Raw genomic sequence first — 19,782 nt, 5'->3', positions numbered from 1 at the left:
TCTGTTCTCCTTCACCAGAGAAACTCTGCTTCAGTCAAGATTACAAATATCATTCTTTTTATAGCCTTTTCTTGCAAGGAGAATTCATATATGTACATGCCACAGAAGCACTGTTAAGCATCAGTGAGTGAGTGAACATTATTCAACTCTCTGTGCCACAGTGCCCAGCACAGTAAACATCCAACAATACTGGCTCAAATAAATATTAAACAGAATTCTAGACAGCCTGCTCAGTGAGGACAGATTAAAAGCATCAGTCATGTTACATTTTTATGCTATTGTTACAGTGTACCTTCTATTCATTTCAAGTGAGTGAGGTTTGAATCTCAAACGCTTTGGAGCATATATCCATCCAACCTAGACATTGCCCTCATTTACCTCCTTGTCATCATCCAAGAGATGTTGATATTGAGGTGGGATGGTGTCATCCCTTTCTCCCAGCTTGTCTCTGTGTTCAGCTTTCACTTTTTCCTGTAAACATTGAACATATATAATTACGATTCAGTTCTGCCTTCACTTGGAGAGTACATTCTAAAATGCAGCATTCAGCATTTACTGGACTTTTCTGAGGCAAAAAAATAGGGTCTCTTTTAAATTTGTAAGCGAGAGAACAACAGACTTTCAGTTGATGGAAACAAGTAAACCCAGTGCTTCTGTTTGTCAATCCACACCTGTGAATTTTCTACCTGTATTTTAAATGGAAATAAATGATTAAATAATTATCTTCAGAAATCATGGAAGGAGATAAAAACCCAAGGTTATGAAATATCTTTCACTGTTTCACTTTTTAAATAAAAAAATCGAGTTGCTGTACCTTGGCACTTAAGAGGTACTATTTACAACTTTGATTCTTTATAAGGAGCCCTGAAGGACCAGGACAGGAGCAAATCTGAAGGGACGTGCTGTTGAGTAAGCGGTACCCACCTCCCAGCATCCGTGCCTTAGTGGGCGTGGCTGGTCTCTCGGTCCTGGATTCAGGAACAGCCCCCACCCCAGGGGTGGGGTACAGATTTTATTTTTCTGCATCATTATAATTTCATTTTTCAAATACAGGTTAAGTTCACCTCGATATTCCTATGACAATGGTTGAATCGAGACCTAAGGATTCTTTCTTTGAAATGCCCTGTCTTTGAGACATGGATTTGTGTGGCATGTTACCTTTCTGGTTCCAAGCTAAATGGACTGTTAAGTACTGAATATTAAGTATAAATAAGTACTTCTACATGTTGTACAAGATATATAGCGTTAAGAGTCTGCGCCTTGTGGACACCTCTGTGGTGCTGAACTCCTGGTCCAATGCAGTTAGTTTCGATAGCAGGGACGACTGCTAGGGAAGCCTCTGCCACTACATTTACACAACTTGTGTAACACAAGTTGTGATAAACTTACTGCCAGATACAACCAAGAAAAAATGTGGGAAGAGAATAAAATTAACAAAGCAGGGCTGTGCTTTTCCATCATCACAAAGTCTAGCCTCACAAACAGGACGTTTGCCTGAATCTGTGCCATAGCACAGACCTCAGAGAGGAAAGAGACACCACATAGACCACGGAGTAGGAAAAAATTAGGCTGAAGTTATCCAACTGTTCACTGACTCCAGGCAAAGTCAGAGCGGGTTTTTCCCCTTTGTGTGGAGAGTAGGGTATTCTGTGCTATAAAAACTTTCAATTTTCACTTATTAATGATTTTTTTTTTCTTTTACCTTGACTTTATCCTCTAGGGGTTTGTTCTCATCTGGATCAGGCTGTCTTTGCCCGAGACTGTCAGAAAGTTGATCCAGGGCATCGTCAAGTTCTTTGTCGTCACTCCGCTAAAAAGTAAATCTGAATCAGTCACTGGTTAGCCAAATCAGGTCACCTGTTGGAGTGCAGCCCTGACACTGCCACTAAGACTTCTATAAGCTTATGGGGTTGTCACCAGGGAGATCGGCAGGTGGGTAGAGGCACTGGATCGGCGATCCTGGCTTGGTGCTCTTTCTCCCTCATCTTTCACTCTCAGCACCTGTCTGCACCTGTCTACCCTGCCCCACCCCTGGATGTCTTTCTCTTCCGAGAAGATAGGTCCCTCCCTAAAAAGATGGGGTTCCTGGCCTGATTTTTCTAGAAAATATGTCTTATGATGCTTTCAATATATGTAACAACAGTATGTTCCGGCGAAGAAAAGTCACATGAATTATGATAGCTTAGTTTACTCTTTGATTCCCAAGTGTATTCCTGTAAATAAAGATTTATACCTAGTTTTAATGATATCTTCAAATAAAATATTAACTAACGCTAGAAACTCTGATGGGAAAAGTGATGGGAAAGGTGTCATTCTAAAACATACCTGTGAAAGGCAAAAAGGCTTTTGATTGTGGATGTTTATTAATAGCCTCAATCACAGGGGCCCCTAGAATCTGAGTATTAAGAATTGAAGTGTAAATGGCAGCCTTCCTTTCTGTTGCACAGGGACTTTTGTCATTGCGGGTGTGTGTACATACACAGACACACACATAGACAAATGGAGAGAGGGCATTTTACTGGTTTCAAGTGCTTCATTAGAGCCCAGGATTATAGCAGCTAATGGTGGTGCTACCCACAGCTGGGTCTGGGCTTTGTCATTTGTGCCTCTGGATATTCTCAGATGATCCCACATTAACCCAACAGGATGAAAATTCAGTCAGAATCTCAGAGTACAGCACTAAGTAAGCTTTGATGCTTCATCAAAAGGAAAGGAAGCATAGCTGACTTCACTAAAGCTACTTCATCTCCAACTAGCAAATGAGGCACTTCTTCTCAACCAAGGAGATGGGGATCTGGTTTAGGGCGATCTCTTTGTCTTTTGATGTGCCGTGGTCTCCTGGATAATGTATAATTAATTTGGTACTGCAAAGAAAATCAATCAAGGAAGTCTGGAAAAGCTTTGGTCCCACAGTCTTGCCTCAGAACATGTAAATAATTAAAACAATATTGACACTGAGGTTTTTCTATTACTAGCATGAAAATGACAAGTTTTTACTGGTGTGAATGGGAGGAAAACAATGCTATTCCATTAGGAGTTTGTGAATTTTGTGGGCAGAGAGAAGCTCAAACACTGAGCAATTCCTTAAAGTAAACTTGAGGTTAAATAATGAGTAGTATTTATAGCATGGATCAGGAAAAATATAAAGGAGGAGAACATCAATTATCAGGAAAGCTAAATAATTTTTTAAAATCTAATCTGAACATATACACAATGCACATTATTGCACTTCAATTCTAATAAAGCAACGATAATATTAAGCTCCTTCACTGTGTTTAAAATACTTTCACATACATTGTTTTATATATTTAATCATTTTAGATATTCTCTGTCATCTCCCTGTCTCACCAGTCTTATCTCTTCTGAAACGGAAGGTACCTGTTCTTCCTAACAATTTTGTTGATTTTCATTTACTCTGAGGAGGAGTCCTATTTTCTTTCTCCTTTTTGTTGCTGCTGAAAAAAGTACTCATAAACTCTGTTGCTTACCGGAGTGTCTGGGGGTGGACCTGCAGAGTGGGTGGTTGGAGCTGGGGTTTGGGAAACCACTTCAGAGATGACAGCTGAAAGTTTAGCATCTTCAAGTTGCTTTTGTAAGAAAACAAACAAAGATTTTTGACCAGTAATATGGTGTATGCAAATTATGCCCACATACCATCTCTTAAATACAACTCTCAGTATAGCTTTTTGATTGTTTTTCTCTTGATCCAAATGGAAGCACAGCAACACAGCATCTTAAGAGCCATTTTTATTCTACGTCCTATTCCATAGCATTATTTTTTACAATTTCCTATTCCCATTTATTATCCTAAATGTTCAATAAGCTACTGATTTAGAGTTTTATAGTTTATACATTTCTTGTTGCACGTTTAGGTTGTTTGGAGTTTTCAGCTTTCTTCTTTGTAATTAATTGCTCTGAATAAGTTCTAGAAGTGGCTCTTTTTATGGTGCTGGCTATATTCTGCCAAGTGCCCTCTCAAAGTTGCTAGAAATTCACAGTGCCACAAGCAACGAATGGCCATGCCTGTCTCCCATGGCCATGTATTAGGTATAAAATTATGTGCTACTATTGCTTTAATACTTGGTATATGGGATGAAGAAGTTTCAGTTGTATCATTTTTTTTTAATGTTAAATGGTGTATTATTCTAGAATCTTTCTGAAATAATGATTTCTTTTCTCATTTTAAAGAAAGAAACACTAAATCTGTCATTTATGTTCATTCCTGGATTTTTTTCCCATTGGCCTGTGGCTTCGCTTTCTGAATCAGAACTGTATTTTTTGTCATTCCTGTTAATAAATCCTGGTGTTTAGTTGGGTTAATCTTCCCTAAAAATACTGAAAAATGCTTTTCAGTACTTTTTCATATTTTTATGCATTTATTTTTCAAATGTATTGGACAACTCAATTTTAAATTCTCTTTTCATAGGTATACTTGATAGAGTGCAAGCTCATTGGTTCAATTAGTTACACTGTCGAAAACATCCACTGTGCCGGACCAATATTTCATGATGGAACACATTTTTTATGGCTACAGTGGGTTGAGGGCCATTAATTTTGTGATTGTTTCCTCAGCTCCCACATCAGATTCTAAGTCACAAGTTTCCATTTATTTCTGCTACCCTAAAAGTAAGGAAATAAAACCAGGAATCTCAGAAGACTTACAAGAGATGAAGTGCTTGGGGGAACGGCGAATTCCTTGGACAAAGCATCAAGGAGGAAGTCTTCACTCAAGGGCTGCAAAGAACCAGGAAATGTATCAACAAACACCACCTCATCAGTCTCCTCTTCAAAATGTTGTCACTGTTTATATGCTGATCAACTCATTCCACAGAAAGCTATGCCCTCCCTGAATTAATCATCAGGGCCAAAGGAGAGAGATACACTCAGAGAAAACTGGCTTGCTTACTGGGAGTGGTTCCTTGGGCTCTTTTGGCAGTAGTGGTTTTCCATCTTTATCCTATGCAGGGGGACAAAAACATGGCATTGAGTCATCTCACGTGTATCCTAAGTATGCACCTTGTAAACATTATAAGAGGTCGACAGGTTATACCTGATGATACTGTACATTACAAATTTGATTCATCATTTCAGGAAATAGATTCTCTCACCAGGAAATATCCTCTGATTAGCTCATGTCAACAAACAGCTGGCACACATTGGGCATTCCCTAGGCACGGGGGCTGCAAACGGATTGAGCGTGGCTTGCCAACCTCAGAAGCCCACACTAGTGTAGGCAGAGCACGTGAACAGTTACTGTAGTGCGTGGCACATGGGGCTGTGACAGTGCACAGGACACTGAGGGAGCACGGGGATGAGACCCTCACCTGCCTGGGGAGTGGGCTTTGCACAAGTTGCCTGGAAAAAGCTGGTTAACCGTACAGGCAGCACATCCAACTAGTATGAATTACCTCTGCGCCAAGCCCTCTACTAAGCATCGGGAATACCACAGAAAGTAGGACAGACAAATCCCTGCCTTCAGGGAGCTCACCCTGAGGCTCAGATGATGCCAACCTTCAAATGACTCTGAGTGCCACTTCTGAGTAACAGGACAAAATCGATAAAGCGTTTGGGGCTCTTTAGTAAAAGAAGATTTATAAATAAATGGTAAATCCCATGTATCTACACACGCAAAAATAAGTGCAAGATTCTCTCTTTATACACACAGTTAACCCTTGGAAGACATGAGGGTTAGGGGCATGGACCTCCCAAGCAGTCAAAAATCTGTGTATAATTTATACTCGGCCCTCTGTATCTGTGGTTCTGCATCCATGGATTCAACCAACTGCAGAAGGTATAGTGCTGTAGTGTTACTACTGAAAAAAATCCGAATATAAGTGGACCCACACAATTCAAACCTGTGTTGCTCCAGGGTCAACCGTGTACTTCTCCTGATGAACTGGTCAAGGTGTTTTTTGTTTTGTTAAAATTCAAGGAGACGCAATGGAGATGCAAACTCCTTTACCCCCGTTTCCGCCTCCTCTGCACGTTCACGTGTACTTTCTGACCACTGTTCAGTAAGGAGGGAAACTGTCCTCACTGTTCAGTGAGGAGGGAAACAGAGCCTGAGGCTTGCTCTCCACCATCCCTTAGCTGCAAAGGCAGCACATTTCCCAAGTGACACATAGGAGCAGGGACGAGGGCACATCTGCTCCACACTCAAAGTGAGATCATCCCGTGTCTGGAAGGGGGAACCTGTGGTCTACCCTCAGGGAGCTGAATCTACTGAAGAGGCCTGATGGGAGCAGAGCTGAAGAACAACAACATAGGATTTAAACAAGAGATCAAGCCAGCACCTGGAAATGTTATAAAGCTACAGGTAAGTAATCATGGGTGGGATCAACAAGTTCAGAGAAGGATGAAACTACCGCAGAATAAAGCGGTCAGGAAAGCTAATCAGCTGCATTCTTAAAAACTGCTACTAAAATTCAGCAAAAGGAGAGAGATAGTAACCAACCTCCTACTCTGAAGAGAGTTACGGGCACTTGACCAGCCTTTTTCAAATGTGACAGCTGCTTAAGGTCCACAGAGTCTAAGAACCTTGCAAACGAACAAGCCGAAATGAATAGAAATGCCATGGTTTCAACTGAATTGTGAAATGCAGAAAGGAAGCAGACTAAAGGTATCCAGAATAATAAACTTTCAATCAGGGAAAGCTCAGTATAGTTCCTGCCTTTGCCAAATAAATGGACTAGTCCGCCTGCATGAATACGAGGAGCATCAATTTGATTTTCCTGCATTATTCATGAAGTGGTGGTCGCCCCCTTGTCACTTGTTCTGTACAAGCTACGTTCAAAATAAAAGAAATGGGTCAGTTGATCACTCACTATATTCAACGTCAAGTAGGCTCTCTTATTTGTCAACTTATATTTAAGGTTTGTAAATCTTTCTTCAGGAAGTGATTGTTGCTCATTTTGGTTTTCCTATCTGTATAAAGGTTTCCTAAGTTTTCTTTGCTTCTGGTACTCTAACAAACCACCTATTAGACAGGCAAAAATTAGGTAGCAAAGACATTATATTTCTTTCACCTAAGGGAGGAGTAAAAGTAAAAGGCCACTTGGGAATATTTTAGTTTCATAGCTGGTGTGCAAACAGGGTATTAGTGAACTGATACTATTTGATGTTGAAATACTAAGAAACATGATCTTTATATCCCAGGTCTGTTCACATGTCCCTTCTTCATGTATATGAAATTCAATATAAATTCAAATAAATTAGAAAAAGATCCCAGCCTGTTTACCTTGACCTCTTCTAATCTATAATCAGGAGGAATTGTTTCTTCTTTTTCACCAAGTTTTTCACGATCTTCTTCTTTGGCTTTCTCCTGAATAAAAATTAAACCATTTTCATTGTTAATACACCTTTTTCTCATAAAGTGGATGCCTGAGTGACTAAATTTGAGGTCAACAAATCCACTGTTAGGTTCCTACAGCAACTCTATCTTTGACACTGTATCCTGGTTTAGCAGGCTCAGACAGCACCACTTTTAGCCTGCTGGGCTAAGAGGCAGCCGTGAGGAGCGGTAGAGGCAGTGCCACTTCTCTCCTGAGTCCTCAGCAATGGAAATGCAGGTGGACAAGGTGAGACTCAGAACTCTGATACCTGCGCGCAAGCCATCCACTGCTGCACCTAAACACTGATGCTCACTCAGGGTTTGCTTATTAAACAGGACATGCACAATAACAGAGAAAGACAGCTAGTCATGTGTTGTAGGAAATTTTAAAAAATGACTGAGTTATCTGGGGAGTCAGGGCGATCAACGATAGTTCCTTTCTATGAAGTATGTGAGCTGCCATTACCTTGACTTTATCCTCCACAGGCTTTCCAACTTCTGGACTGGCTTCCTTTTTCCCCAGGCTTCCAGCCAAGGCTTCTACAGCATCATCTGGCCCCATGCCCTTCTAAAAGCACATCAGGGGGTATACAAAGTAGGTGGTTAAGCATTCCTTTTAAAAGAGACTACAACAAACAATTCAGATGAGCATATCCTTATTTCAGGCCTAGATAAGAAGCACATGTCATCTTTTAATAATCTAAACAATCAACTGAATTAGAATCTATGTTTAAAAATCCTGAAGTGTTAAAAATTAGAGCAAGTTTCTTATGTTAAACATTAAGTGTGTGCAATTTATGTACTGACACTGAGAAACTTTAAAGATCTAACCCGCGTTTTGGTTCAGAAATTAGGAAGTTAAGAGAATGGGTAACACCACACAGAAGCTGAAAGCCAGGAAAGAAGAAAGAAGTGATCTTTATGTGACTGTTCTAGAGATGGCACAGGAAAGCTTTCAGAAAAGCCCTCGAGAGGACATTCTTCCCAGTGAAACAGCTGGGCCCCGGAGGCAATGGCTCCGGCTGAGCCTCTACCGAGGCACAGAAGCTTGTGTTCTCTATGTGGCTTCTACTGGTCAGAGTGGATTCACGCCAGTTCAGGTGACGGCCTGTGACTTATTAACCTGAGTGGCCCAATGAGAACAGTCTACCTGTGGTCCAGTTGTTGAAAATGAAATGTGCTCCCTGTGATATAGTGAGCTCTGACCACAGTGGTATTTAAAATGAAACTGGATGAACACAGAACATAAACGGCATAAAGGGAAAATAAAGGATAAATTATGTTTGGGCTAAAGAGAGGATAGATCCAGCTTTTTCCAAACCACAGGTCATGATCCATACATGACGAGCTCTTAAAATCAATTTAGTAGTTCATGGTCAGGACTTTTTTTAAAATGAAGAATATAAAATAGAATGCATCATGCATATCAAGGATTAGTACCATTTACTAAACTATTGTTCTACTGTGTGGGTCCTGGGTTGCAGAATCCATGAATTTCCAACTCTGGTCTTGGTCAAAAGTGTGAAAGCTCCTGAATTAAACAGTCTCAAAGATTATTCTTATTGTAAAAGAATATGACTTCACATGGAGTACATATTGTAATTTTAGAGTAAAAGCGTCTTTCTGTTTTATATAGATTAGCCATCATCCTAAGTAAGAAAAGTTGTTTTGCTGCTAAGCTGCACCACAAAAGTAAAGATCACCAGTGAAAAAAGGGCCGTCGAGTGGAAAGTGATTTATCACCATCTAGTGGTTGGACACTGCATAGATTTTATTCTGGGGGGCAACAAACATCCCTGATGTTTCCAACCTGCTTGGGATATTAACTAAGAGCTGCAGCGGTCCCCAAGTCTTAGCCAAGCAACCTGATTGCTACCTGATCCAAGTCACCTGCTCACACTTCTGTTTTCTACTCTCTGAGGCAGAATCTTTGGAAACTACTGCTTCCCAAGCCTGTGCTCTTTGGCTCAAGAAATAAGTGAAACCGAGTTAGAAAAGCTAGGGGAAGCAGCAGTCTTAAGAGCTAAAGAATCTGGAAATAGGACCAACGACAAAAGCTTCTATTTTTGTTGTCAGGTTCAGAACTAGAACTCAGGTCTTTGGATTTGCTCAATAAACTTTCTTTTTCTACAACAAGAACTGCAGAGGGCAGACATTCATCTGCTTCCCCTGGGCTTTCTGTTTCCTTTCGCTCACTGATCCTCCAGCCTCTCTTGAGTTCTCTGACCTTTATCACACTCTGCGGCTGTTCTTTCTGGCTCCCATGGGTGTCACAGTCCCAGAAATGCCAACTGACCTCAGTGATGATAAACTCGGCAACTGTGGTAACCAGAGTTGGTGGAGTAGAGGCCCAGGAAAGGCGGTCAGAGAATAGAAACACAAGAGCTCTTTTTTTTTTTTTTTTTTCCCTCTCCATTAAAAATCCAATGCTCAACTCTCTACAGTCAGGATAAAGCTGGAAAGGAACTAACTCGGCTCTAAGGCCCTGGCAGTCACAGTTGACACAACAGGTAGATGACACATGTTTAGGTCACAAGAGTTCTGCTCTGGAATATTGGCTACTGTCTTTTTGATTCCAATCACGCCTCTGTGCCTACTTCCTTCACCAGTCTCTTCCCAGATTCTCTCTTCCTCTCCTGTTCTTTACCACTGTGGCCTGTGCCTGAATCCCACAATGTAAAAGTTTTTGGAGGGTATCCTGAGACTCTCCCACCAAATAAAAAGGAGGTCACGTCCTGTCTAAGGCAGGAGGGAGACCCTGGACTCTAAGGGGACTTGCAGCTGGCACCCAGGATCTCCCCGGCAGGAAGCAGCCACTCAGGGTACCCAGGACTCTTGTCCTACACCTTCTCCAAGGCCCTCTTCTCTCAAACAACTAAATGCACATACCGCAATACCTGAAGGGCTCCACACCTCTGTGCTGGGCTGTCCTGGGTTTGCTGGTCTCCCCAGGAAAACAGTGCTGTTCCCACTTCTCAGTAGGATCCTGTCCTCCACCTGCAAGCCTTTTCGAGTTCCTCCTGGAAAGCAGTTCCTTCACCCATGTTCCTGCTGCCCTTTTCCCATATGAGAATGATCAAACTAAACTGTAAGCCTGAACCTGGCCCATATCCAAACTAGACCTGAAGGGGGCTGACAGCAGGGGCCGTATCTTACATCTCAGCTGAGGCCCTGAAAGGTTAAGTGAATTGCTCAAGGTCAACTCGAAGTTCATTTCCCTCGTTTATAAGAGAGACATGATCAGAACAGCCTTCACAGTGTCCTTGTGAAAATTTAATGAGAAGATATTGCAAAGCATCTAGAACAAGTTAGTTATTCAGAGTGTAGGTTCACTAAGTCTGTACTAACGAAACATAGTTCCATCAGCTCTTATTCTCTGAGTCAGATTCTATCTGCTAATGGAAACAAAACTCACTGAATTCCAAAGAAAACAGATTCAACTAGTTAAATATCATACCTTATAGAAAAATTAGAAAGTGAGAGAGAGGCAAGAAAAGAAGGAAGGGGAAAGGAAGTGAGTCCACCTGTCTCCCTTCAGTTGGGAGAGAAGAGGAGTCATGATGACAAAGGTGCAGATGATTCCACCAGGAGAGTCAATAAAAAGTAATATCGGGCTATTTGTGGGACACCAAATCAGCTTGAAAGACACAGGAAAGTGAAGAAGCATGACTAACCACAGTAGCCGAGGAGCTAGAAACAATTTCAGAAGGTCAAAACAAAACAAAACAGTTTGCAGCAGTTGAATTAAAAATTTAAATCTAGCCTGAGTTTCTAGCTCCTCCCAGAAGCCTAAACAGAGGATAATATAGCTATCTAAGATTTTATTTTTATTTTGTTAGAATAAAGTAATATGACGGTAATACACAGCAGAAAGGGCAGGGGAGGAAGAACATTACTTTCTCAAGACATTTCTCAGTGCCCAGAGGACCACTCACCGCCGAGGCTGACGGGGGCGGGACCGACTGCACAGAACACAAGGTGGTCCGAGGCACGGCCCCTCCCACAGGAGTAGGGGCAGCAGCCTGAGACTCCTGCAGAAAAAAGCAGGTACAATGATGAATTTTTAGAAATATCCGGTTATTAAGACTGAACAATGATAGGCCAGCAATACAGTCTGCTACACCATATGCTGTGAGCATGACTTTCTTGAATGCCCAAGGATTTTGAGCAGTAAATAAGTCAAGGCATGTTGAAACTCTTCAGCTACCATTACTTCACCTTGGTTTCACCTCTTACCTTAGATAGGTTACTAAACCTCTCTGAGACACAGTTTCCACATCTGCAAAATGAGAACAATTATAGTACCTACATCTCAAGGGTTGACAGGGGCCTTGAATGAGATAAAACATGCTAAGTGCTTTGCATAGTACCTGGGAACACAGTAAGCTCAGTGAATTTTATCAATTATTATTATTTATATTATTTGCCATCATATAATATGTAACAATAATAATATACCAATTATAAATGCAATACAATATTTTATTTAAATACCTCATTTTTGTATATCTAAGAGCACTCTGTAAATTGTAAATAGCTACATACAAATGCAAGGTAGTAAGACTATCCCAGGTGTTCTAAAAGTGAGGTCCCTGGATCAGCGGCCTCAACACTACCAGGGAACTTGCTAGAAATCCAAATTCTCGGGCCCCACCTCAACATACTAAATCGGGAATTCTGGGGGCGGGACCCAGTAATGTGTGCCTTAACAAACACTCCACGTCATCCTGAGGCGTACTGAAGTTTGAGAATCACTGTGCTATTTTGTTACAAGAGTAAAATTTCAAACAGATTGTTCTGAATCCAGACATTTATGGAAGCCTATCCTGTATGCAAGGTGCTCAGCAGATGATCATTAATAGGGCATGAGCTCTTCTTTCAAGGAATTTACTATTTAAAAATATGTATAAATGTTAGAAGTAAAGACCAGTGCAGCTAAAACCTTGTTTGCAACAAATGGCTCAACAGGGATATATAAAGAAAGCATGACAGACCTCCCTGGTGTGTTGTATTCTGCTTAATAAGAGTGGGAAGGGTGGTAAGGTTTGGGGAGGGAAATGCAGGAGACAGAGGCCATATTTTAGCTGAGCCTTAAAGGGATGACTATGATTTTAGTTGATCTAGAATTTGGAGAGGTTATTCTATGCAGAAGGAACCATATGAGAACAGCCTTGGAAACACACAAGTACTTACAACCTGAGTTTAGTGATAGGGGGACACACCTTGGCATGAAAGGAAGCTGGGGCCCAAATACATGAACAGGAACTTTTTTGTAGGGAATGGGAAGCTCCTGAGGGTTGGAGCAGGGGAATGTTGTGGCTACAAACATGCTTGAGAAAGAATAATGCCGGTGGACATATGGGATGGGCTGGAAGGAGACCAAAGACACAGGCCATTGCCATCTTGAGGTGACGAGTGATGACAACTTTAACTAGGTCAGTTACAGAAGCAGGAATGGAAAGAAAAGCATGGGTGTGAATGCCTTCCTGAAGGAATAATTAATTAAAGGACTTAAACTGCAAGAATATGAGGGTCAGCCTGGGAAAATAAAGCACATCCAGAAACAGGCAAGATGAAAACCGCATGTGAAAAAAGATGGCAAAATGGACCTTTTTATCAGCCACTTCCTGTTAAAAGTTTTGGTCTCACATTTTTAAGATTATAGAAAAACATTAAAAAACAACAAAAACTAGAGATTTTTATTTTTAGAAACGTACTTCTGTTTTTTCAGTTGGCTTAGATTGTTTTTCTTTACACTTAGATCGGTCAAGATCTTCTGAAAGTTCATCAATGAGTTCTGATTCACTCAGGGGCTGTAACATAAGAAATATTATATAATATGAAGAAAATTATTTTTACTTTGATAAAAGAAAAAAGCTTTCATAGAGAAAACGGTTTTCTGGTAAACACATATTATGTCATATTTTAGGATCTAAAACCAAAAGTTAATTTATACAGGGTATATGTTTCATTTATCAATGTAAGGTAAATGTCATGCAACAAATAAGGAATACTAAACACCTCAGTACCATAAACATGTTAATGGTTTATTTAGTTAAAAGTTTTCCTGATACTTCAATTTCAGAGTAATTTTGCTCAAATAAGATTGCCTGTTTGTTCCAATGAAGATCTTTATCGTTTTTCCTTATATGATTGTTTTTTCTACTTCCAGCGACTTCCCTTATGAATAAGTCAGAGGAAACATAGATCATATACTCCTTCCCTATGACTACATGGGGTTTTGGCAGGAAAGTTCTGCTATCCCTAGTTCCCTCAGGTGAAGTGGTATTATTCGTTTACTGTAATTAGTCAAAATCTCCACATGCTCTAATCTATGACAGAATGGCATGTAATTCAGAAGCTGGGCCCCAGAGTTGGATAGACAGAGTTTCGAGTCCTAGCCTTGCTATTCCCTAGCTGTTTGACTTTGGGCTATTTACAGAATCCTTCTGTGTCTCAATTTCCTCACCTGTAAAATGGGAATAATAATAGTGCCTTCCTCATTCAGTGAGGACTCAAAATGATAACACACAACACCATTTAGTGTAGTGTCAGGCACATAATAAGTGACTAATAAATGTAGTTGCTTAATATCATCATGATAGGTGACTATGCTGATTAACACCAAATTAAGTAAAGGCAGCATAGAATCATTAGAGCACTTGATGCTGTAATTAGGATCAAACCAAGCGCTAACAACCTAATTTAAGGGCCCTCTTGATATCGGCTCCTAATGTTCAACGAACATCACCTGTAAATTTGTAATATTTTAGTAATAATTCATGAGATAAATAATCATTAAAATATGTGAAAAAAAGTCAGAGATCTAAGCCAGGTGTTGCTGTCAAAAGTTCCTCTCTCCTTAATAGTAGGCTGGCATGCAAGTCTCTACAGTGAGATCTGGTCTGTCAAAATTATCTGTTTATACCTTACAGTTCTATTGTTTTTTAAGTATCAAAAAAACTTATTTCCTAACCTTGGGTTTTTCTTCAACATCTGGCAAGAGTGGTTTTCCATCTTTATCCTGTAAAATGAAATTAAAAATACATTTAAAATGAAATAGAAAATTTTGTTTTCTTGTCCCATTAAGTTTGTTTTAGAAATTCCAGGATATGAGGAGAGATTGGTTTTTTTGCCATATATCTGAGTGAGTTTGTGTTTCAAATTAATTTTTTTATAAAGTATCAGAATAAGGAGTTGAGCTGTAAAAATCAAGAAACCAAATGCTATAAAATATAATGCAATTACTTTTCTTTAAAAGTTACTGAAGGGACTTCCCTGGTGGCACAGTGGTTAAGAACCCGCCTGCCAATGCAGGGGACATGGGTTCAAGCCCTGGTCTGGGAAGATCCCACATGCCGCAGAGCAACTAAGCCTGTGCGCCACAACTACTGAGCTTGTGCTCTAGAGCTCGCGAGCCACAATACTGAGCCCGCATGCCACAACTACTGAAGCCTGCACGCCTAGAGCCTGTGCTCCACAACAAGAGAAGCCACCGCAATGGGAAGCCCGCGCACCGCAACAAAGAGTAGCCCCCGCTCGCCACACCTAGAGAAAACCCACGCGCGGCAACGAAGACCCAGTGCAGCCAAAAATAAAAAAATGAATAAATAAAATTAAAAAAAAATTACTGAAAAATAATTTCCATCTTTTGGATAAGGAAGTAGAATTTTTTAAAACGTTCTTTGGCTAAAAAGATGCAGCTACATCAATGAAAGATTGAAAAAAGCTTCGAGAGATTAACCAAGATGGCGGAGTAGAAGGACGTGCTCTCACTCCCTCTTGCGAGAACACCAGAATCACAACTGGCTGCTGGACAATCATCGATAGGAAGACACTGGACTTCACCAAGGAGGATACCCCACGTCCAAGGACAGAGGAGAAGCCACAGTGAGACGGTAGGAGGGGCGCAATCAGAGTAAAATCAAATCCCATAACTGCTGGGTGGGTGCTCACAGACTGGCGAACACTTATACCACAGACGTCCACCCACTGGAATGAAGGTTCTGAGCCCTATGTCAGGCTTCCCAACCTGGGGGTCCGGCAACGGGAGGAAGAATTCATAGAGAATCAGACTTTGAAGCCTAGTGGGAATTGATTGCAGGACTTCGACAGGATTGGGGGAAACACAGACCCCACTCTTGGAGGGCGCACACGGAATAGTGTGTGCATCGGGACCCGGGGGAAGGAGCAGTGACCCTGGGGGTGACTGAACCAGACCTACCTGCTAGTGTTGGAGGGTCTCCTGCAGAGGCGGGGGCTGGCTCTGTTTCACCGTGGGGACAAGGACACTGGCAGCGGAGGTTCTGGGAAGTACTCCTTGGCGTGAGCCCTCGAGAGTCTGCCATTAGCCCCACCAAAGAGCCCAGGTAGGCTCCAGTGTTGGGTTGCCTCAGGCAAAACAACCAACAGGGAGGGAACCCAGCCCCACCCATCAACAGTCAATTGGATTAAAGTTTTATGGAGCTCTGACCGCCACAGCAACAGTCAGCTCTACCCACCACCAGAGCCTCCCATCAAGCCTCTTAGATAGCCTCAACCACCAGAGGGCAGACAGCAGAAGCAACAAAAACTACAATCCTGCAGCCTGTGGAACAAAAACCACATTTACAGAAAGATAGACAAGATGAAAAGGCAGAGGGCTATATACCAGATGAAGGAACAAGAAAAAACCCCAGAAAAACAACTAAATGAAGTGGAGATAGGCAACCTTCCAGAAAAAGAATTCAGAATAATGATAGTGAAGATGATCCAGGACCTCGGAATAAGAATGAAGGCAAAGATTGAGAAGATGCAAGAAATGATTAACAAAGACCTAGAAGAATTAAAGAACAAACAAACAGAGATGACCAATACAATAACTGAAATGAAAACTACACTAGAAGGAATCAATAGCAGAATAACTGAGGCAGAAGAACGGATAAGTGACCTGGAAGACAGAATGGTGGAATTCACTGCTGCGGAACAGACTAAAGAAAAAAGAATGAAAAGAAATGAAGACAGCCTAAGAGACCTCTGGGACAACATTAAACGCAACAACATTCCTCGCATTATAGGGGTCCCAGAAGGAGAAGAGAGAAAGGACCCGAGAAAATATTTGAAGAGATTATATTCGAAAACTTCCCTAACATGGGAAAGGAAATAGCCACCCAAGTCCAGGAAGCGCAGAGAGTCCCATACAGGATAAACCCAAGGAGAAACACGCCAAGACACATAGTAATCAAAGTGGCAAAAATTAAAGACAAAGAAAAATTATTGAAAGCAGCAAGGGAAAAACGACAAATAACATACAAGGGAACTCCCATAAGGTTAACAGCTGATTTCTCAGCAGAAACTCTACAAGCCAGAAGGGAGTGGCATGATATACTTAAAGTGATGAAAGAGAAGAACCTACAACCAAGATTACTCTACCCGGCAAGGATCTCATTTAGATTTGATGGAGAAATCAAAAGCTTTACAGACAAGCAAAAGCTAAGAGAATTCAGCACCACCAAACCAGCTCTACAACAAATGCTAAAGGAACTTCTCTGAGTGGGAAACACAAGAGAAGAAAAGGATCTACAAAAACAAACCCAAAGCAATTAAGAAAATGGTCATAGGAACATACATATCGATAATTACCTTCAACGTGAATGGATTAAATGCTCCAACCAAAAGACACAGGCTTGCTGAATGGATACAAAAACAAGACCCATATATATGCTGTCTACAAGAGACCCACTTTAGACCTAGGGACACATACAGACTGAAAGTGAGGGGATGGAAAAAGATATTCCATGCAAATGGAAATCAAAAGAAAGCTGGAGTAGCTATACTCATATCAGATAAAATAGACTTTAAAATAAAGAATGTTACAAGAGACAAGGAAGGACACTACATAATGATCAAGGGATCAATCCAAGAAGAAGATATAACAATTATAAATATATATGCACCCAACATAGGAGCACATCAATACATAAGGCAACTGCTAACAGCTATAAAAGAGGAAATTGACAGTAACACAATAATAGTGGGGGACTTTAACACCTCACTTACACCAATGGACAGATCATCCAAAATGAAAATAAATAAGGAAACAGAAGCTTTAAATGACACAATAGACCAGATAGATTTAATTGATATTTATAGGACATTCCATCCAAAAACAGCAGATTACACGTTCTTCTCAAGTGCGCACAGAACATTCTCCAGCATAGATGACATCTTGGGTCACAAATCAAGCCTCAGTAAATTTAAGAAAATTGAAATCATATCAAGCATCTTTTCTGACCACAACGCTATGAGATTAGAAATGAATTACAGGGAAAAAAACGTAAAAAACACAAACACATGGAGGCTAAACAATACATTACTAAATAACCAAGAGATCACTGAAGAAATCAAAGAGGAAATCAAAAAATACCTAGAGACAAGTGACAATGAAAACACGACGACCCAAAACCTATGGGATGCAGCAAAAGCAGTTCTAAGAGGGAAGTTTATAGCTATACAAGCCTACCTCAAGAAACAAGAAAAATCTCAAGTAAACAATCTAACCTTACACCTAAAGAAACTAGAGAAAGAAGAACAAACAAAACCCAAAGTTAGCAGAAGCAAAGAAATCATAAAGATCAGAGCAGAAATAAATGAAATAGAAACAAAGAAAACAATAGCAAAGATCAATAAAACTAAAAGCTGGTTCTTTGATAAGATAAACAAAATTGATAAGCCATTAGCCAGACTCATCAAGAAAAAGAGGGAGAGGACTCAAATCAATAAAATCAGAAATGAAAGAGGAGAAGTTACAACAGACACCACAGAAATACAAAGCATCCTAAGAGACTACTACAAGCAACTCTATGCTAATAAAATGGACAACCTGGAAGAAATGGACAAATTCTTAGAAAGGTATAACCTTCCAAGACTGAACCAGGAAGAAACAGAAAATATGAACAGACCAATCACAAGTAATGAAATTGAAACTGTGATTAAAAATCTTCCAACAAACAGAAGTCCAGGACCAGATGGCTTCACAGGTGAATTCTATCAAACATTTAGAGAAGAGCTAACACCTATCCTTCTCAAACTCTTCCAAAAAATTGCAGAGGAAGGAACACTCCCAAGCTCATTGTATGAGGCCACCATCACCCTGATACCAAAACCAGGCAAAGACACTACAAAAAAAGAAAATTACAGATCAATATCACTGATGAACATAGATGCAAAAATCCTCAACAAAATACTAGCAAACAGAATCCAACAACACATTAAAAGGATCATACACCACGATCAAGTGGGATTTATCGCAGGGATGCAAGGATTCTTCAATATACGCAAATCAATCAATGTGATACACCATATTAACAAATTGAAGAAGAAAAACCATATGATCATCTCAATAGATGCAGAAAAAGCTTTTGACAAAATTCAACACCCATTTATGATAAAAACTCTCCAGAAAGTGGGCATAGAGGGAACCTACCTCAACATAATAAAGGCCATATATGACAAACCCACAGCAAACATCATTCTCAAAAGTGAAAAACTGAAAGCATTTCCTCTAAGATCAGGAATGAGACAAGGATGTCCACTCTCACCACTATTATTCAACATAGTTCTGGAAGTCCTAGCCACAGCAATCAGAGAAGAAAAAGAAATAAAAGGAATACAAATTGGAAAAGAAGAAGTAAAACTGTCACTGTTTGCAGATGACATGATACTATACATAGAGAATCCTAAAACTGCCACCAGAAAACTGCTAGAGCTAATTAATGAATTTGGTAAAGTTGCAGGATACAAAATTAATGCACAGAAATCTCTTGCATTCCTATACACTAATGATGAAAAATCTGAAAGAGAAATTAAGGACACACTCCCATTTACCATTGCAACAAAAGAATAAAATACCTAGGAATAAACCTACCTAGGGAGACAAAAGACCTGTATGCAGAAAACTATAAGACACTGATGAAAGAAATTAAAGATGATCCCAACAGATGGAGAGATATACCATGTTCTTGGATCGGAAGAATCAACATTGTGAAAATGACTATACTACCCAAAGCTATCTACAGATTCAATGCACTCTCTATCAAATTACCAATGGGATTTTTTACGGAACTAGAACAAATCATCTTAAAATTTGTATGGAGACACAAAAGACCCCGAATAGCCAAAGCAGTCTTGAGGGAAAAAAACGGAGCTGGAGGAATCAGACTCCCTGACTTCAGACTATACTACAAAGCTACAGTAATCAAGACAATATGGTACTGGCACAAAAACAGAAACACAGATCAATGGAACAAGATAGAAAGCCCAGAGATAAACCCACGCACCTATGGTCAACTAATCTATGACAAAGGAGGCAAAGATATACAATGGAGAAAAGACAGTCTCTTCAATAAGTGGTGCTGGGAAAACTGGACAGCTACATGTAAAAGAATGAAATTAGAATACTCCCTAACACCATA

General features: G+C 40.3%; 1 protein-coding gene across 8 annotated transcripts in view; it reads right to left on the bottom strand.

The window, feature by feature from the left end:
- Positions 1–19,782, bottom strand: part of CAST (calpastatin) — a 124,996-nt gene that overhangs the window by 14,944 nt on the left and 90,270 nt on the right. For all 8 annotated transcript variants that reach the window (XM_061189467.1, XM_061189472.1, XM_061189470.1 and 5 more), the window contains 10 exons: positions 14,307–14,354; positions 13,048–13,143; positions 11,266–11,361; positions 7,797–7,898; positions 7,238–7,321; positions 4,907–4,957; positions 4,663–4,734; positions 3,489–3,587; positions 1,703–1,810; positions 379–471 (listed from right to left, as the gene is read on the bottom strand). In XM_061189467.1, the coding sequence (XP_061045450.1) occupies positions 379–471; positions 1,703–1,810; positions 3,489–3,587; positions 4,663–4,734; positions 4,907–4,957; positions 7,238–7,321; positions 7,797–7,898; positions 11,266–11,361; positions 13,048–13,143; positions 14,307–14,354 (849 nt within the window). The remainder of the gene's footprint in view (positions 1–378; positions 472–1,702; positions 1,811–3,488; positions 3,588–4,662; positions 4,735–4,906; positions 4,958–7,237; positions 7,322–7,796; positions 7,899–11,265; positions 11,362–13,047; positions 13,144–14,306; positions 14,355–19,782) is intronic.

The sequence above is a fragment of the Eubalaena glacialis genome, chromosome 4, assembly GCF_028564815.1.
Source record: "Eubalaena glacialis isolate mEubGla1 chromosome 4, mEubGla1.1.hap2.+ XY, whole genome shotgun sequence".
NCBI lineage: Eukaryota > Metazoa > Chordata > Mammalia > Artiodactyla > Balaenidae > Eubalaena > Eubalaena glacialis.
This window is presented reverse-complemented; position numbering and strand designations above follow the sequence as displayed.